Source organism: Chrysochloris asiatica, unplaced genomic scaffold (genome assembly GCF_000296735.1).
Source record: "Chrysochloris asiatica unplaced genomic scaffold, ChrAsi1.0 scaffold00033, whole genome shotgun sequence".
In the NCBI taxonomy this organism is placed as follows: Eukaryota; Metazoa; Chordata; class Mammalia; order Afrosoricida; family Chrysochloridae; genus Chrysochloris; species Chrysochloris asiatica.
The window spans coordinates 2,415,750-2,434,369 of record NW_006408551.1 but is presented as its reverse complement, the minus strand read 5'-3'; the positions used below and the strand labels follow the sequence as shown (position 1 = coordinate 2,434,369).

General features: G+C 42.5%; 2 protein-coding genes and 1 pseudogene across 2 annotated transcripts in view; all 3 read left to right on the top strand.

Annotated features, from left to right (window-relative positions):
• Positions 1–1,464: 1,464 nt before the first annotated feature.
• LOC102831318 (apolipoprotein F-like) lies at positions 1,465–2,226 on the top strand. Its single transcript, XM_006859593.1, has one exon. It carries the CDS (start codon positions 1,465–1,467, stop codon positions 2,224–2,226), a length of 762 nt encoding a protein of 253 aa, XP_006859655.1.
• Positions 2,227–5,499: 3,273 nt separating this feature from the next.
• On the top strand, positions 5,500–6,356 carry LOC102830935 (annotated as a pseudogene).
• An 8,008-nt stretch (positions 6,357–14,364) lies between these two features.
• STAT2 (signal transducer and activator of transcription 2, 113kDa) overlaps positions 14,365–18,620 on the top strand; it is a 22,215-nt gene continuing 17,959 nt past the window's right edge. Inside the window, exons 1-7 of the mRNA XM_006859436.1 lie at positions 14,365–14,495; positions 14,646–14,799; positions 15,140–15,235; positions 15,612–15,701; positions 15,793–15,868; positions 16,235–16,320; positions 16,484–16,632. Coding sequence (XP_006859498.1) covers positions 14,365–14,495; positions 14,646–14,799; positions 15,140–15,235; positions 15,612–15,701; positions 15,793–15,868; positions 16,235–16,320; positions 16,484–16,632 — 782 coding nt within the window. The remainder of the gene's footprint in view (positions 14,496–14,645; positions 14,800–15,139; positions 15,236–15,611; positions 15,702–15,792; positions 15,869–16,234; positions 16,321–16,483; positions 16,633–18,620) is intronic.

Genomic DNA, 18,620 nt, shown 5'->3' with positions numbered 1-18,620 from the left:
AGAGATCAGATGATGTATTGCACTGGGCAAATCTGCTGCACAGGAACTTTTTAAAGTATTGAAGAGCAGAGATGTCAGCTTGAGGACTAAGGTGCGCCTGACCCAGGCCATTGTGTTTTCAATAGCCTCATATGGATGCGAAAGCTGGACAGTGAATAAGGAAGATCATAGAAGAATTGATGCCTTTGAGTTGTGGTGTTGGAGGAGAATACTGAAAGTGCCATGGACTGCCAAAAGAACCAATAGATCGGTTTTGGAAGAAGTGCAGCCAGAATGCTCCTTGGAGGCCAGGATGGATAAGCTTCGTCTCTCATACTTTGGACATATTGTCAGGAAGAAACAGTCGCTGGAGAAAGATGTCATGCTGGGTAAGGTGGAGGGTCAGAGAAAAAGAGGAAGACCCCCAATGAGATGGATCAGCCAGGTGGCATCATTGATGGACTCAAGTGTGGCAGTGGTAGTGAGGTTGGCCCAGGATCGGACATTGTTTCGTTCTGCTGTGCATGGGGTGGCTATGAGTCGGTTCCTACTCAATGGCACCTGACAACAACAACAACAACTAACCTAAGGTTGGAAGTTCAAATCCACCTAGAGGAACTGCAGAAAAAAGTCCAGGCAATCTGCTTCCATAAATATTATGTTGTTGTTGTTAAATGCCATTGGTCAGTTCTAACCCATAGCGACCCTTTATAGGATTCCCAAGGAGCAGCTGGTGAGCTTGAACCGTCAACTTTGAGGTTCAAACCGACTTTGCAGTCCAGCGCATTAACCCACAGCTCCATAATAGGACTTCTATAAATATTATAGCCAAGACAAATTCTACAGAACAGTTCTACTGTGCAACACACAGTGTTATTATGAATTGGAATAGACTCGATGGCAACAAGTTTCATTTGGTTTTCTTTTGGGAAGCAGAAATCATTGGTTTTCCTGCCTTCCCACTAAACCCTCCCCCAGAAGATACAGAGGAACTATTCCTGATCTAAGTTGAGGCCTACAGTAAATCCTTAAGGTAACAGGGATATGGGCCAGGATAAGCAAGAGCCACAAAGGGAGAAAACCTGTTTGTCAGCATGGGGCACAGAAACAGAGGACAAAGTCTAGGACAGGAAGAGATGGATAAATATTTGTGAATGTTATGACCTTCACTATTCTCAGAAGGTGCCAACTTGGCTGTAATAAAAAGAAGGTGAAATGCAGAGAACAACTATTCAAATTAGGGAAGCACCCCAGCAAGGGACGTATTTGGACCATTTCATTTCTTTGACTGGCTTCTTTTACAGGTAAGGATCTTCCATAGCCCTTAAGAATGAAGATAAAGGTATATATATCCAGGGTAATTGAAGTTTTCAAGGGATAAGATGCTTCCTTGTTGGGACCAATCTTGATATCTCTCCTAAACCTTTCCCCACTTCCAAACCTGAACACTGCTTCTTTCCAGCAGACTATTCCTGCTGTCCCACCATGATGCACGTTGTGCTGCTCTGCTGTGTCTTGCTGTCGCCAGTGGCTGCCTTTCCAAGAAATGTTCAGAATGATGCCTTGACCTTCCAGCCATCTTCCCCAGATCCTAGGACTCAACCAAACATGTTGTCCAGCCAGGTTCCTCTCCTAGATGCCAAGATCTGCCAGGATCTCTTGTATAAAGCCCTTTCTCTAGGCCCTCTGCCTGAGTATCTGTCCAACGTAGCTCTGAGTGTGGCCATGGGGGAGGTTGGCTGCCCAACTGAGGCCCACCTTCTGCAGCTTCAGGAATTTAGCATGGAAGGAAAGGATACCATTGAAACCCTCATCCATGAGATTCAAAAGCTCAGTGAAGAGGAAGGGATTGACAACGCTGAGCTCCTTCTGAAACATCTGCAGGGATCACTAGGGGAGCTTAGGCGGGACCAGCGCTCAGCTGACCTTCCTGAGGCATGTACCCATGAACATGGGAGAATACTTTATGATACGGCAGTGCTGGTGGTTGAAGTTGCTGAGAAACTCCCTGCCACAGAACTGATAACAGAGTTAAAAACTTCTGCTATCAATTTCACCCAGAGTTGCACGGATGAGGCTTGGAAGCATATGGAAGCAGTAGGCAATCGACTGATGAAAAGCCCTGAAATTAAGAACTTTGCAATATTTATAAAAGATAAAGTATACTTTTTCGTACGTTCTATAGTCCTTCTGAAGCGTGCTTTGATGGAGATGGTACAGAATGTTTTCCAGACTTACTTTACATAAGAAAGAACTCCTTGTCATCAAATATCCTTTTTTATGTCTCTTATAGGCCTATGCATAGGACCAGGTACAGTAGGTAGTTAGAAATGTTGAGAACAACTTAGAATCAATGTATACTCTTCATTTGATCCTAATGGTAAAAGATACATGTGACACCTGTTAGCTTTTCTCTACTCTTAGTAGATCCTAGCCCCTACTTCTTCTACCAGTTTCTCTTTCTTCCTTTCAAAAATCATCAAATAATGTGTCTTTATTATGTACAAACAAAAATGTTAATTTGAGGATTAAGGTGCACCTATCTATCCAAGCCATAAGGAGCTCTGGTAGCGTAGTGGTTACGAATCGGGCTGTTAATCTCATGGTCAGCAGTTTGAAACTACCAGCTGTTCCACGGGAGAAAGATGAAGCTTTCTGCTCCCATAAAGATTTACAGCTTCGGAAACCTTGTACAGGGTTGCTATGAGTCAGAAATGACTCCACGGTACATAACAACAACAATAATCCAAGCCAAGGTATTAGCAATTTCTTCTTAAGCATAAGAAAGTTGGACAATGGATAAGGAAAACTGAGGAAAAATTGATGCCTGTGTGTTATGGTGTTGGCAAAGAGTATTGAATATCGGGCTGCCAGAAGAATGTATAAATCTGTCTTTGTAAGAATATAGCCAGGATTCTGCTTAGAAGCAAGGATTACAATACTTCATCTTACGTACTTTGGGCATGTTATCAGGAGAAACCAGTCCCTAGAGAAGAACAAACATCATGCTTGGTAAAGTCGACAATGTGAAAAAGAGGAAACTCCTCAACAAGATGGATTGACACAGTGGCTGCAACAAGGAAGGTGCAGAAACGGGCAGTGATTTGTTGGTCTGTTGTATACAGGGTCACTATGAGTCAGAACCAACTCGATGGCACCTAACAACATTAATAACAGCCATGAAAAGTATTGTAATTTTTCCCTCTCAAAAATTAGTAACTTTTTAATATACTTATTAACTCCCCAACCAGATGTGGTAGCTTGCTCATGTTAATTTTTAAATCAAACAGAGAAATAAAAAGATATTTCCTTAGATCTGAATTACAATTATCTGTGATCTCTCTTAACTGTGAGTCTTCTTGGTTCCTATTGTGAACTATAAAGGTAATGTGGTAGGCACACATAGGAAATGCCATTGTATTTTGTGTGTGACAAGGGGACCAGATTTGAGCAGTCAATACAATTGGGCAAATGTTTGCAGAGATCATATTTGTTACTAATGGAAGAAAGCAATCATCTGTCCTTCTGGAATGAGAATGGGACAGAGTGGGTCAGCCTTGCTCCTCATCAACTAGACTGTATAGTAAATTGGGTTACTGTAACTACATGAATGTAAAGCAAAATCTCGGTGATCAGGAATAGCAGAAGCCAGGAAAACCCATGGAGTCCCATTTCCTTGGCCTGGTGTAGCGCTGTGGGCTAATGTGTCAGACTGCAGTCATTTGAACTGCAAGGTTGGTGGTTCAAACTCACCAGCTGCTCCTTGGGTCAGAATTACTATGGGTCGGAATCAACTCAACAGCACTTAACAACAACAAGCCTAAAAGCACAGTCCTAGTATAGCACTGTAGGATAAGCACTGGATTGCTAACCACATGATCAGAAGTTCAAACCCACCAGCCACTCCTTGAAAACTCTATACAAGGTCACTATGAGTCAAAACCGACTCAACAGTACTTAAGCAACCTTAGTGGTACAGTTAACATGCTCAGCTGTGAACTAAAAGGTTGCAGGTTCAGGTGTACCAAAATGTACCTTGAAAGAAAGGTCTGGTGATGTACTTCCAAACTATCAGCCATTGAAAACCCTATGGAGTACAGTTCTACTCTGACACACATGCGTCTCCATGAGTCAGAGCCGATGAACAGGAACAGTTTAGTTTGGCACCCTAAAAGGAACAAAAGCTGGCTGTTGATAGGCAATATGTCCTCTGAGTCCCGGGTTCCTTTCAGACCATTTGTTGTTGTTATTTGCGGGTAGAGTCAGTTTCCGACTCATAGCAACCCTGTACAGGGTTTCCGAGGCTGTAAATCTTTACGGGAGCAGAAAGCCTCATCTTTCTCCCGCAGAACAGCTGGTAGTTTCGAACTGCTGACCTTGCAATTCATAGCCTGATTCATAACCACTATGCTACCAGAGCTCCTTTTTCAGACCATAGCTCTAGGGAAACAATTTGAGTGTTGTTGTCCATTTTGGCATAGTCTGATGCAGCTAGGCGTCAGTTGACACCCATCATAACCTGCTCCTTTGCTGTTTCCTGCTGCAACCTGTAACTGCCATTTCACATGGAACCCATCAAAGACCATGCTATTCCTTCCTTGGTCTCTAGGGTTCTAGCCACCCTCTGAAGACTCCTGGTTTTGCCAGATCTTGCCCCCATAGTCCCTGCCTGACTTCAATCACGTGGCCTTTACTTGGATCCTATGAACATACCTACATAGAGTGTTCACAGGGTCAACGATGTGCCTTGGTCTGATGAACACACAGGAACATGTCTGGTGCATGCTTCCTGCAGCTTCAGCTCTGTAGGCTGAGGGATATGAAAACTATATAGGTTTTCTGTAACCAGATACAGGGTGCTGCAAGGACAGCACCACAGAGCAGTCTCACTTCTCAGTGACTGGACTATGTGGTAATCTGGGGCCCAAATAACTGGGTAGAGGTCCCTGGGTGGTGCAAATGGTTAGCACTTGACTATTATCCTAAAGTTTGTCAATTCAAACCCACCCAGTAGCACTGTGAAAGAAAGCTTGGCAGTCTGCTGCTATGAAAATTACATGAACAGTTTCTGGAGCGAAGTTCTGCTCTGTAACACATGGGGTTGCCGTGAGTCGGAATCAACTTGATGGCAATGGATTTGGCTTGGGTTTATAAGTGAGTGGTAGTAAAGCAGAGGAAGTCCCTGGTGACCTGAAAATGGGGGAGGCTAGGTAGGAGTCCTGGTGTGGTACTGTGGGCTAATGTGTCAGACTGCAAAGTCGTTTGAACTGCGAGGTTGGTGGTTCAAGCTCACCAGCTGCTCCTCAGAAACCTTATACAGTGTTGCTATGGGTCGGAATTGACTCAATGGCACTTAACAATAAGGTGGGAGTAATTGGGCCCCATTTCCTAGATCTTAAAGAAGAAAAGCTTATAGGTGATGGATGAGAAGTCCCTAGGCTCCTTTCAGACCACAGTGCTTAGGGAAATGTTTTGTCTTTTGTGTTTCTTCCCACTCCAGCGTACTCTGTTCCAGGCATCATGAAGTCAGTTGCACTGCTTCTTTGCTACTTCCTGCTGTACCCTGTAGATGCCACTTCACATGGAACCAAGATAAAGGCCCCAATGCACCTTCCCTCTCTGGAGTCCCAGCCACCCTCCCCAGATTCCTTATTCTGCCAGACCCTGCTCCCCAAGTCCCTGCCTGGCTTCAGTCACATGGCCCCTCTGCCCAAGTTCCTGGTAGGCCTGGCGCTGAGGAATGCCCTTGAGAAGGCTGGCTGCCAGACTTATGGCTGGACCGTGGAACATCAGCTCTACCGCCTGGGAGGCATGAAAGCCACACAGTTCCTCATCCACCATCTCCGAGGGCTCCAGATAGGCAGAAGCAAACAGAGTGACGTGTCAGCGGATGCTCTGGCCTCTGCTCTGCAACTGCTGGTCAGGGAGCAGCCAGGCACAGAGAGAGCCCGACGCTCCCTGCACACGGAGGACTGTGAGCAGGAGCAGGAGCAGAGTGTGCACAGTGTAGTCCGCTGGTTGCCGACAGTGGGAACCTACTACAACTTGGGCACGACTTTATACTACGCTGCTCAGAACTGCTTGGACAAGGCTAAGGAACGAGGCAAAGATGGGGCCATGGATCTGGGTTATGACCTTCTGATGACCATGGCAGGGCTATCAGGGGGCCCTACTGGACTGTTGATCAGCTCTACACTTAAGCCTGCAGTGAAGGCTGGGGTGGAGCAGTTGATTCAATATTTCTATGAGAAAGAGACAAACACTCCCCTGCCAGAGACCAGCAAGGACTATTATTGGTAGCCACCATAGATGTGAATGGCCTGGAGGTGGGGACAAAAGCTATGGATTCAGAGGTAGTAAGTTCAACTCTGGACTGAAAGTGGGGTCTCCTCAGGGTCCATTACTTAGATCCTGAGACTGGGACCGTAGGCTATACAAAGAAGGTGGCAACTAAAGGAGCCCTAGGTGGTGCAGTTGTTAAGCACTTGACTGCTAACTGAAAGGTCAGCAGTTGGTGCTCACCCAGTGGCTCCATGAGAGAAAGACGTGGTGATGGTCTGTTTTGGTAAAGACTACAGCCAAGAAAACTCTCTGAGGCAATTCTACCATCACACCTGAGTCAAAACTCGACTCCGGCACACAACAACAAACACAGAAGGAATAAATATAATAATATTCTGCCAATTTGTGTGTGTGCGTGTTCAAATTCCAAATCTCGAGTCTTTTAATTCAGGAGGAAGGCAGTCCTGTAAACTAAGAATTTAAAAGTTTAGGCTTTAGAATTGGAGAATTTGATTTTGAATCCAAGCTTCACTTAGTGTTTCTGTGATTACAGACAAGCAACTTCTTTCTTGAGGCTCAGTTTTTTAATCTCCAAAATGGAGATCTGATTCTCACCTCAATTGGTTGCTGTGGAGATGAAAGTGTACAATGAATCTGAAGTACTTAGATTATTATTATAATGATAGTTATTATTGCTTTTATTATTCCAGCCCTCCTCTTCCTATCCCTGAAAGTCGAAATTCTGGTTTCACCCCTCCTCATGGAGCTCTTAGCGCCACCAGCGTTCTGGGTCAGTCTCGCTTCCTGAGCTGCAGAGCAGATTCTCAGAAATCAGCGGTTTCATGCTTTGGCTATTCCACATGGGGCGGGACTTGAGCTACCCACAATTGCTAGACCTGAAGGTGTAGTTTCGGTTCCGTTTGTCCCTCCCACAGAGAGGGCGGTGTTGTAGCAGCACCAATGAGCTAGTAGCCTGTGGGAACCAAGGACCAGCTTAGTTGAGTGAGCTCTGGGTTCAACCACCCACAGAAGCTCGCTACCAAGGGGCGGGTCTGAGGGGCGGACCAAAACCTAGGGCGGGGCAGTAGGTTCTGGTGGCAAACTTGCTTTGGGTACTGGAAACAACGACTAGAGCCATTGGAGGGAACGGGGACTGCGACCCCAACCCTAATCAGGTACCAACTCTGAGAGGGCGCGCGGGGATGGGGGCGCGGGTTTCTCCCTGCGAAGGAAACAGGCCCTGTCCCCAGTTTGAAATAGTCCTGTACTTCCTCCACCAGTCCAAGATAGCCCCCAGACCCTAGCGCCCCGCTCCTAAAATTCCTCGGGAGCCTCCAAGACCCTAGCTTTATTGCGCAAGTTCGGTGTCTAATTGCTGTTAGTGTTAAGTACCGTGGAGTTGGTTCTGACTCATAGCGACCCTATACAGGGTTTCCGAGGCTGTAAATCTTTACGGAAGCAGAAGGCCTCATCTTTTCTCCCGCGGAACGCTGGTAGTTTCGAACTGCTGACAGTGAGATTAGCAGCCCCACTCGTAACCACTACGCTTTTACGTTCTGCTCTGCATTTTTTTTTTTTCCTGCATTATTTTTAATCCACATCAAAAAAAGAAAAGAAAAGAAAAAAAAAACAGCAATGTACAAAGTTAGATGAGATTTATACTTGTTACTTAAAAAAGCTTAAGGCACAAAAAGGTGAAACGATTTTCTTATGGCCACACAAAATTCGGAGTCCTCAGTGTGGCACTGTGGGTTAATGCGCCAGACTGCAAGGCCGTTTGAACTGCAAGGTCAGCATTTCAAACTCACCAGCTGCTCCTAAGAAACCCTATACAGGGTCGCTATGGGTTGGAACCAACTCGACAGCACTTCACAACAACAACACACAAAATTCAGTTCGTTTTAGAAAACCATATTGAGCAAGCATATGTGCCTAAGAGAATGAGAGATATTGGAAGAAAAGGACAGTACTGCAATTCACGGTATTTACTTTCCAGTTAGGCAGACCAGATTTTCTTTCATATTTAAATCTCAGAATTTACTTGCTGTGTTGCTCTTAAAATTTCACCTGATGACTTTCTCAGGATCTGAAAAAAAAAAACCTGACAAACTCGTTCAGTTTTTTTGTTTCTTAAAAGTAATGCAGGTACATAGTTTTAAAAATCAAGCACTTGGTGAATGTAACTGATGTTACTGAATCTAACACTTAAAAAAATTGTTCAAATGGCGGTTTTGTTTTATAAATTGTTCAAATGAGGCGGTTCCGACTCATAGTGACCCTGCACAGGGTTTCCGAGGCTGTAAATCTTTACGGGAGCAGATAGCCTCATCTTTTTCCCACGGAACGCTGGTGGTTTCGAACTGCTGACCTTGAGGTTCACAGCCTGATTCGTAACCACTACGCTACCAGAGCTCCTATATCTATATCTATCTCTCTATATATATAATGTTACCACAATCAAATTACTGTAAAGAAAAAAAAGTCAAGCACTACTAAAATGAAAACTAGAAGCTGTAGCCAGAGGTGAAATAACAGATAATTCCTATTAGTGAAAGAGAATCTCTCCCAGCACAAACATTTTTCTTTGCTTTGTAATAAAATCATGTGACTTTTTAGACCACAGATGTGCTTGCTTTATTCTGTTTTATTAGACTAGAGATGCAAAAAGAATACATTTTAATTCCCCAAACAGACATCAGATGGCAGTAGGTGGAGAAAAGTGGGAAGAAAGATGCATGGCCCAGACTGCTTGTTTTTATGTGTCTTGGTGATAGTAAAAACCAGTTTTTAGTGAAATGTCTGGGTTGCTCACAAAATTGATAATCTACATTGAGAATCAGAGTTTGACAGAGGTCATAAAAATATTTTAAGACTGAAAACATGCTGAGTGAAGTAAGTGGTCATAAAAGGACAAATACTATATGATCCCGTTAATTAGAAATAGCTAGAATAGGCAAATGTGTGGAAATCAAAGTTAATTTGTGGTTACCAAGGATAGGAGGGAAAGGGGAAGGGAGAATCATTGTTTATGAAGCATTGAGTATCTGTTAGTAGTGATGGAATCTTTGGTAACAGATGCAGATGGTGATTGTGGAAATATATATGTAAAAAGTGTTGAGCTGGTAAATACAGTGTTTTATATAAAGAGAGGGTCCTGGTGTGGCGCCACAGAATAAGTACTCAACCATAGGTCAATTTGAACAGCAAGGTCGGCAGTTCAAACCCACCAGTCACTGTTTGGAAACCCTATACAGTGTTACTATGAGTTGGAATCTACTTAGTGACACCAAACAACAAAAACAACATGAAATCCTGGTGTGGCGCCATAGGATAAGCACTGGATCACAAAGCCAGTTTGAACCATAAGATTGGTAGCTCAAACTCACCAACCACTCTTCGGAAATCCTGTACAGGGTAGTTATGAGTCTGACCTGGATATGTATTTGTTATTGTTGTTGAGTGCTGTCAAGTCTATTCCAACCCTGTATAGGGTTTCTGAGGCTTTATATCTTCGTGGAAGCAGAAAACTTCATATTTCTCTTGTAGAGCAGCAGGTGGGCTTGAGCCTTGGACCTTCTAGTTTTCAGTCCAGTGCTTATCATATAGAACCATCAAGCTCCAATAAATATATATATATATATATTCTGCTCCTTTAATATATCTATATATATTAAATCTACATGCTGAGCAAATAATCTGAGAAGTTGCATTATATGAAGAAGAATGTGACACCAGGATGGAGGAAGACTCATTAATAACCTGCGATATGCAGATGATACAACCTTGCTTGCTGAAATCAAAGCGGACTTAAAAATACTTCCTGATGAAGATCAAATACCACAGCCTTTGGTATTGGTTGCACCTCAATGTAAAGAAAACAAAAATCCTCACAACTGGACCAATAAATAACATCATGGTACATGAAGAAAGATTGAAGTTGGCAAAGACATCATTTTCCTTGGATTTACAGTCAGCACTCATGGAAGCAGCAGTTAAGAAATCAAAGGAGGAAAGTTTATGAACAAATTTAGAAATGGGAAAACACATTCACATTGCAAGGAAGCAAAATCAAATACATGGATACTGAATAACATCCTATTTAAAAACCACTGGATACCCATGCTAGAGAATAAGATCCCCTAAGAACTGGATTGAACCTCAGCATAGTGATCCTGCTTGGTCACCTTAGAGCAGGTGGTGGGCCGGCAATGTCGGGCGCATGGGGTCCCCAGCTGATCTCCTCCCTCCCTGCCTTCCTCGGATGGCGGCTGTTTATGCTGGACGTGTGGCCAGAGACGGGTAAGGATCACGTGGAACCTCGGCTACTTGGGACAGAGTCATTGCCATGCTGCAATGAGTCTCAATGACTGGTAAGACTGAGGAATTCGCACTGACCACCTAAGACAGGCAGCGTCCCTTAAACAATCAATAAATAAGGAGGACTCAGATGCAGACAGCACAGACCCGGTCAGGAGGCCAAGCCCCTGTGGGCCCAAGCGTTGTTGACCGTCCAAACCATAGGCTCTGAGGATCAGACTCTAGCCACCTAGTAGACATAACAAACTGTCCCTCATCTGATTATTCAGTAATGCTTGTTAGTAATCTCATACATGAGCCCTGGATATCCGCAGACAAATGTAAAAACCTTCCCTAAAAGCCGAGACTGTAAATTCCAATAAGCCAAGTCCCCCCCCATCCAAAAAACAAACAAACAAACAAAAAAAGCTAAAGAGGATAGAGAGAAACGCTGTAAACTGATGATATATGGCGGGGATAATAATCAATGTAATGAAACAAGCTATATGAATGGTTGAATGTGAAGGTGATGATGTGCCCTGTAAACTTTCACTCAATGCAAAATAAAAACATTTAATTAAAAAAAATAAAATAAAAACCACTGGATAATTGTTGTTAAGTGCCATCATGTCAATTCTGACCCATAGCTACCCTATATAGGGTTTCCAATGAGCGGTTGGTGAGCTTGAACCACCAACCTTGCAGTTCAAAGGACATTGCAGTCTGATGCATTAGCCCACAGCGCCACACCAGGTCTTTGTTGTGACTGCACCCTTATAGTTTCTTATGCATGTCGTTTGCATTTTCTCCCTGTTTTCTCTTGTTAGATTTGCTAGTGGTATGTCAATTCCATTAATCCTTTCAAAGAACTAGCTTCTTGTTTTGTTGATTCTTCCTATTGTTTTTCTGTTTTCTAATTAATTTATTTCTGCTCTAATCTTTATTATTTGTTTCCTTCTGTTGATTGTAGGCTATTTCACTGGTCCTTTTCTCTAATTGTTGGAGGTGTTGTGTTAATGTGCTGATTTTGGTTCTTTCTTCTTTTTGTATGTGTGCATTTATTGCTATAAATTGCCCCCTAAGCACTGCTTTTGCTATGCCCCAAAGGTTATTTGTTCTTTTTCATTCTCATTTGCTTCAAGAAATTCTATTTCATTTTTTATTTGTTCTTTAAAAAATGAAATAGAATTTCTTGAAGCAAATGAGAATGAAAACACAATATACCAAAAGAAATTGATCATTAGAAACCTGCCAACAAAAAAAAACAGTCCAGGCCTAGATGGCTTTACTTGTGAATTTTATCAAACATTCAGAGAAGATTGACACCAATTTTACTAAAACTATTCTAAAACATAGAAAAGGATGGAAAACTCCCCAATACATTTTATGAAATGAGCATAACCCTCATATCCAAACCAAGCAAGGACATCACTAAAAAAGAAAATTATAGACCAAAAACCCTCATGAACATAGATTCAGAAATTCTCAGCAAAATCCTAGTCAATACAATTCAACAACATATTAAAAAAAAAAAAAAGAATACATCATAACCAAGTGGGATTCATATCAGGGATGCAATAGAAAAACTGCCAACATAATCCACTGTATAAATTTTTAAAAAGGAAAAGAACAACATGATCATATCAAAAGAACTAATGACGAAAAGACATTTGACAAAATCCAACACCCATTCTTGATAAAAACACTCAACAAAGTAAAAATTGATGGGCAATTCTTCAGCATAATTAAGAGCATAAAAAATATATATATATATGCAAAACCAAAGGAGCTATGGTAGTGTAGTGGGTTACGAGTCAGGCTGCTATCCTCAAGGTCAGCAGTTCGAAACTACCAGCTGTTCCATGGGGGAAAAAAATTTCTGCTCCTGTAAAAATGTACAGCCTGGGAAACCCTATTCAGGGTCACTGTGAGTCAAAACCGACTCCATGGCATACCGCCGCCACCACCACCATACAAAACCAACAATCAACATCACTCTCAAAGGAGAGAAACTGAAAGTCTTCCCTTTGCAAACAGGAATCAGACAAGGATGCCATTTATCACCACTTCTATTCAATATTGTGTTGGAAGTCTTAGCCAGAGCTATAATGCAAGAAAGAAAAGTTGAAGATAATCAAATTGGCAAAGAAGAAGTAAAATTCTCTGTATTTGCAGATGATATTATCCTATACATAGAAAATCCCAAAGACTCAGCAAGAAAATGATTGGAACTCATTGGAAGATTCAGCAAAGTGTCAGGGTAGAAGATCAATATACAAAAATCAGTTGGGTTCCTCTGTACTAATAAGACAACTCTGAAAAGGAAAACAATATTATTTACAAAAAGCCACCCAAAGAATGAAATCGTTAGGAATTTATCTAACCAGAGAAACAAAAGACCTGTACAAACAAAACTACAAAACACTACTACATTTACAAAACAAAAGGAGTTTTAAAAAATAGAATATACTGTGCTTATGAATAGAAAGACAACATTGTGAAAACGTCAATACTGTCCAAAGCAATCTACAGATATAATGCAATCCCAATCCATATTCCAACAACATTCCTTAAAGAGATGAAAAAAAATGACCATGAACATTATATGGAAAGGTAAGAAACTTCAGATTATCAAAGTACTGCATAAGAAGAACAAAGTTGGAGGCCTCTCTCTCCCTGATCTCAAAAGTTACTATACAACTACACTGGTCAAAACAGCCGGTACTGAGACAGTGGAACAGAATTGAGGACCCAGAAGTAAATCCATCCACATACAGTCAACTGATCTTTGACAAAGGGCCAAAGTACATTAAATGGGGAAGAGATAGTCTCTTCAACTAATGGTGCTGGCAAAACTGGAAATTGATTAGCGAAATAATGAAACAAGACCATATCTCACACCATATACAAAAACAAACTCAATGTGGGTTAAAGGTCTAAATGTAAAGCCTAGAACTGTTAAAGATCATCAGTGAAAAAAGTAGAGACAAACTTAGGGGCTCTAATATGTGGCAAAAAACACAAACATCTATAAGTATAGGTCAAGTTCCTCAAGTTGTAGCAATTTATACTTGTTTCCTTTATCAACATTTTTTTTTATCTTACTCTAGTAGAGTTCTGATCAGCAAGACATCTAAAGAAGTGCATCTCCCCTTACTTCCTATCAGCTGGATGCTTCACTCTCAGTTCTAGCCCTCCGTGGCTATGTCCTTGTCCATGGGCTCAGGAGCTCCAGGTCTCACCATATTTTGGACCGATCAGCCCTTCCTCTTTCGGTTGTTTCCACCTTTTGGCTATTGTGACTAGTGCTGCAGTGAACATTGTTGTTGTTAAGTGCTGTTGAGCTGTTTCCAACTTACAGCAACCCTATATTGGCTTTCCAAGGAGCGGCTGGTGAGTTGGAACCACTTGTGATATAAACCAACCTTTCAGTCCAGTGCTTATCCTACTTTGCCATACCAGGACATTAGTGAACATTAATGTACTGATTGATGTTTACATTCTAGCCTTCATTTCTTCTGGGTATATACTTATGATTGGGCTTGCTGAGTTTATGGTAGCTCTATGTTTAATGCTTTGAAGAACCACCAACTCTTTCCAAAGTGGTTATATCATTTTATATTCCCACCAGAAATGGATAAGAGTTCCAGTTTCTCCACAACCTTACCATTTTTCAGTTTTTCCTTAATCATTGCCATTCTAATAGGTAAGTAGCAATTTTCTAATGAGTAATAAATAATCATAAGATTGGATGGTTTAATCCATTAAATTTTCCATTTGAAAATATGTATCCATCAGAAACTCCAAATGGCGCAATGGGAGATGCTACAGAATCTTGACAGCCCATTTCAGGAGCTGCTGCACCAGCTCTACTCTAAGAGCCTCCTACCAGTAGACATTCGACAGTACTTGGCCTTCTGGATTGAAGATCAGAACTGGTGAGGCCTTAATGATGTTGGGGAGTGGGATGGGAAAAGTGGATTCTTTCTTCTGAGTCCCCAGGATCCTGGAGTCAGGAAGGGTTTGGGAGGCCTCAGGACAGCAGCAACTTTGCTGAGACAATAACCTTTGCCCTTCCTGGTCCCCAGGGAGGAGGCTGCATTGGGCAACGATGATTCCAAGGCTAACATGCTCTTCTTCCAATTCTTGAACCAACTGAACTATGAGTGTGGTCCCTTTGGTCAAGACCCAGAGTACTTGTTGCTAAAACATAACTTGCGAAAATTTGCTCGGGACATTCAGGTACTTGGAATAGAATAATAAGATAGGAGTGAGATCTTAGCAGAGTATGGAGTATAGAGTATGGGGTATGGAATACAACCTGGAGGTACAAAGGAAAGGGGACAGACCTGATACGGAAGGGGGCAGACTCTGGATTTGTGGGATCACTGGCAGAGAGAAGTGAAAAGTCTAAATGTTCTTGTTGGGAGATGGACAGGGTTTGAGAGGCCAGTGTTTAAAGAGAAAAGATGTGGGGACTCTGAGGGAAGGGAAGTACTGGGGATACTGGTGAGAAAGTCTGGGGTGGTAGGCCACTGAGAGATGTTGAATTGGGTTACTCCTTTCCCTTACCCTACTTTAGGCCTGTCCCAACGGTCCTGCCCAGTTGGCTGAGATGATCTTTAATCTCCTTCTGGAGGAAAAAAGAATTCTGATTCAGGCTCAGAGGACTCAATCGGTGAGAAAAGTTGGGTGATGATGTTGGGAGGTCTTGGAGTAGAAAGGGTCCAATGAAAATGTGTGAGGCAGTTTGTCTCAGAACAGGATCATCCCACATTCTATAATGTAATTACAGGCCTAGATTTCAAGGATGAAAGATCAGATGAAATGTGCTATAGATCAAGACAAAAAAATGTAGTTGCTAAGGGGTCAGTTCCAACTCAGGATGACCCCATTATATAGAGAGAATAGAACAGCACTTCAAGCATATCTCCAGGCCTATTTCTGAGGCACATCTGGATGGGTTTGAACCACCAACCTTTTGATTAGTAATAGAACACTTAACCTTTTGTACCACCCAGGGACTCCAAAATGTACTGAGCCCTTTATTTTAGGACCAAAGAGAGCCAACCCTCGATGTACCTGTGGACAGCCAGCAGCATGAGATTGAATCCCGGATCCTGGAATTAAGGGCTAAGATGGAGGTTGGTAGATAGTATAAGGGATGGGTGGGCAAGGCTCAGCCCCACTTCCTCCCCCAAAAGCAGCCTTATCTGGGTCCCACCCCCTCTACAGAAACTGGTAAAGTCTATCAGCCAGCTGAAAGACCAGCAGGATGTCTTCTGCTTTCGATATAAGACCATGAACCTAGGTAGGAAAAATGCTGAGGGGTGGAAGAAAGATGGGTGCCTGCTGGGAGACCACGGGTGGAAGAGAATGGAAGGGAAGAGCTCCTGTGAGCGTATTAACTACATTCTAGCCATGCAAAATTAGTAGTGCCCCGGGTATATGGTGGGGGTCAGGGACCAGTAGTAAGTGTTGGAGGAAAAGCATGGAAGCTGCCTTAGTGAATTTAGTGGGCGTCTGGTCCAAACCTAGAAGTGCCTATGCTTTGCTTTGTTTCCCCTTCTTCTTTCAAAATTCCCCACTGCTGAGCTGGATGAGACCATAGTCAAGAAGGAGAGGGACTTGAGCCCTGGGTTTGAGCATGATCTGACTTGTGCATCTTACTATCCAGTGAGGACACCCTCTTTGAACTCCCATCAGGCCAAACAACAGCAAGTTCTGCAGGAAACTATCAATGAACTGGACAAAAGGAGGAAGGTGGGAGGCCAGGGACGGAAGGCATGGGAGGTGGAGCACTGGGAAAATGAGGGACCCGGGAGCCCTAGCCTCTTAGCCTTGGCTGCTCTGTCTGCTCATCCCCAGTTGGATGGTGGAGAGAGCTGGTGAGAAATGCCCAGCGCTCATATTATCTCTTAACTAGGAGGTGCTGGATGCCTCCAAAACACTGCTGGGCCGATTGACTACCCTAATTGAGCTACTGCTGCCAAAGTTGGAGAAGTGGAAAGTCCAACAGCAAAAGGCCTGCATTGGAGCCCCCACAAACCATGGGTTGGAACAGCTGGAGAAGTGGTAAGAGGCACCGCCTACCCCCATGCTCACCCCGACCCTAGCCACAACTTTGTAAGTTGTAATGTTTTGTATACATTAAGAAATAGTGCTCATAACAACCTCTGCCTCTCGGAATAAGCCTAGCTCCCTTATCTGCCTGTAGTTATATTCTGCACCTGTATCCTCACCCCTCAGGGGACCCAGAGCCCACTTGGTGGAAGTGATGGATTAACTCACAGCTTGGTTTCTTTTTCTTTTTAATCACCTCAGAAATAGTTTTTACTTTTTTTTTTTTTTTTAACAACAGTGAATATAATGCAAATACACACACACAAAATTTCTGTTACCTTATTACTCAGGTATAGCTACATAATAGTAACAAAAAAATGCACTAAACTGTTTATACTACTTTTAAATATGTAGGATTCTTTTTTAACTTAGAAATAATAGTCCTCTATATGTGGCACTGAAGTCCTGTGGTGTGGTGCTGTGGGTTAATGCGTGAGACTGCAAAGCTGTTTGAACTGCAAGGTTGGCAGTTCCAGGTTACCAGCTGCTTCTTGGAAACCCTATACAGGGTCGCTATGGGTCGGAACTGACTCAACAGCACTTCACAACAACAACAACAACATATGTGGCACTATTTCAGTGTCTCTTCTGACATCCATTTTGACGTTTTCCTTCTTTCTTGTCTTCTCAGTGACTTTTTGCTCTCTTCATGTATGATGTTCTTGATGTCATCCCACCACTCTCTGGTCTTCAGTCTTTAGTGTTTAATGTATCAAATCTGTTCTTCAGATGATCCCTAAATTCTGGTGGGACATATTCAAGGTCATATTTTGGCTCTCATGGACTTGTTTTCATTTTCTTCAGCTTCAGTTTGAATTTGCATATGAGTAATAGATGGTCTGTTCCACAGTCTGCCCCTGGCCTTGTTTTCACTGATATGGAACTTTTCTATCGTCTCTTTCCACAGATGTAGTAAATTTGATTTCTATGTATTCCACCTGGTGAGGTCCATGTGTATAACCATCTCTTATGCTCTCTAAAGAAGGTATTTGAAATGAACAAATCATTGGTTTTGCAGAATTCTATCATACATTCTCCAGCATCATTTTTATCACCAAGGCCATAGTTTCCAACTACTGATCCTTCCTCTTTGCTCCCAACCTTTGCATTCCAATAACCAGTAATAATCAATACATCTTCATTGCATGTTTGATCAATTTCAGATAGAAGAAGTTGGTAGAATGCTTCTATTTCATCCTCAGTGGCTTTAGTAATTGGTGCATAAATTTGAATATTAACTGGGCATTCCTGTAAGTTCATGGGTATTGTCCTGTCACAGACAGCGTTGTACCTCATGACTGATCTGGATATGTTCTGTTTGACAATGAATGCAACACCATTCCTCTTCAATATGTCATTCCCAGCATAGTAAACCTTGTGGTCATCAGATTCAGAATGACCAATACCAGTCCATTTCAGCTCACTAATGGCTAAGATATATCGATGTTTATGCATTCCATTTCATTTTTGACAATTTCCAGTTTTCCTAGATTCATGCTTTGTACATTCCATATTCCTATTTTCAGTGGATGTTTACAGCTGTTTCTCTTCATTTTGAGTTGTGCCCCATCAGCAAACGAAGGTCCCCATGGGCTTTTCTCCCACGGGGTTTTCCCCATTTGCGTCAACACGGTCAACTCTACTTTGAGGAGGAGGCAGCTCTTCCCCAGTTGCATTTTAAGTGCCTTCCAACCTGAGGAGCTCATTTTCTGGCACTATATCTGACAGTGTTTCTCTGCTATTCCTAAGGTTTTCAGTGACTAAATATTCGGAAGTAGTTCATTACTCCTTCCTCCTAGCAAAAAGTCATTAAGAATACAAGAAAGAAGGAAAAGGTCAAAATGGATATCAGAAGAGACACTGAAACTTGCTCTCCAGTGTAGAGATGCTAAAGCAAATGGAAGAAATGAGGAGGTAAAAGAGATGAACAGAAAATTTCA

Bases quoted from the DNA above. Each gene is read 5' to 3' on its own strand.
- LOC102831318 (XM_006859593.1), top strand. From the start codon at position 1,465: ATGATGCACGTTGTGCTGCTCTGCTGTGTCTTGCTGTCGCCAGTGGCT.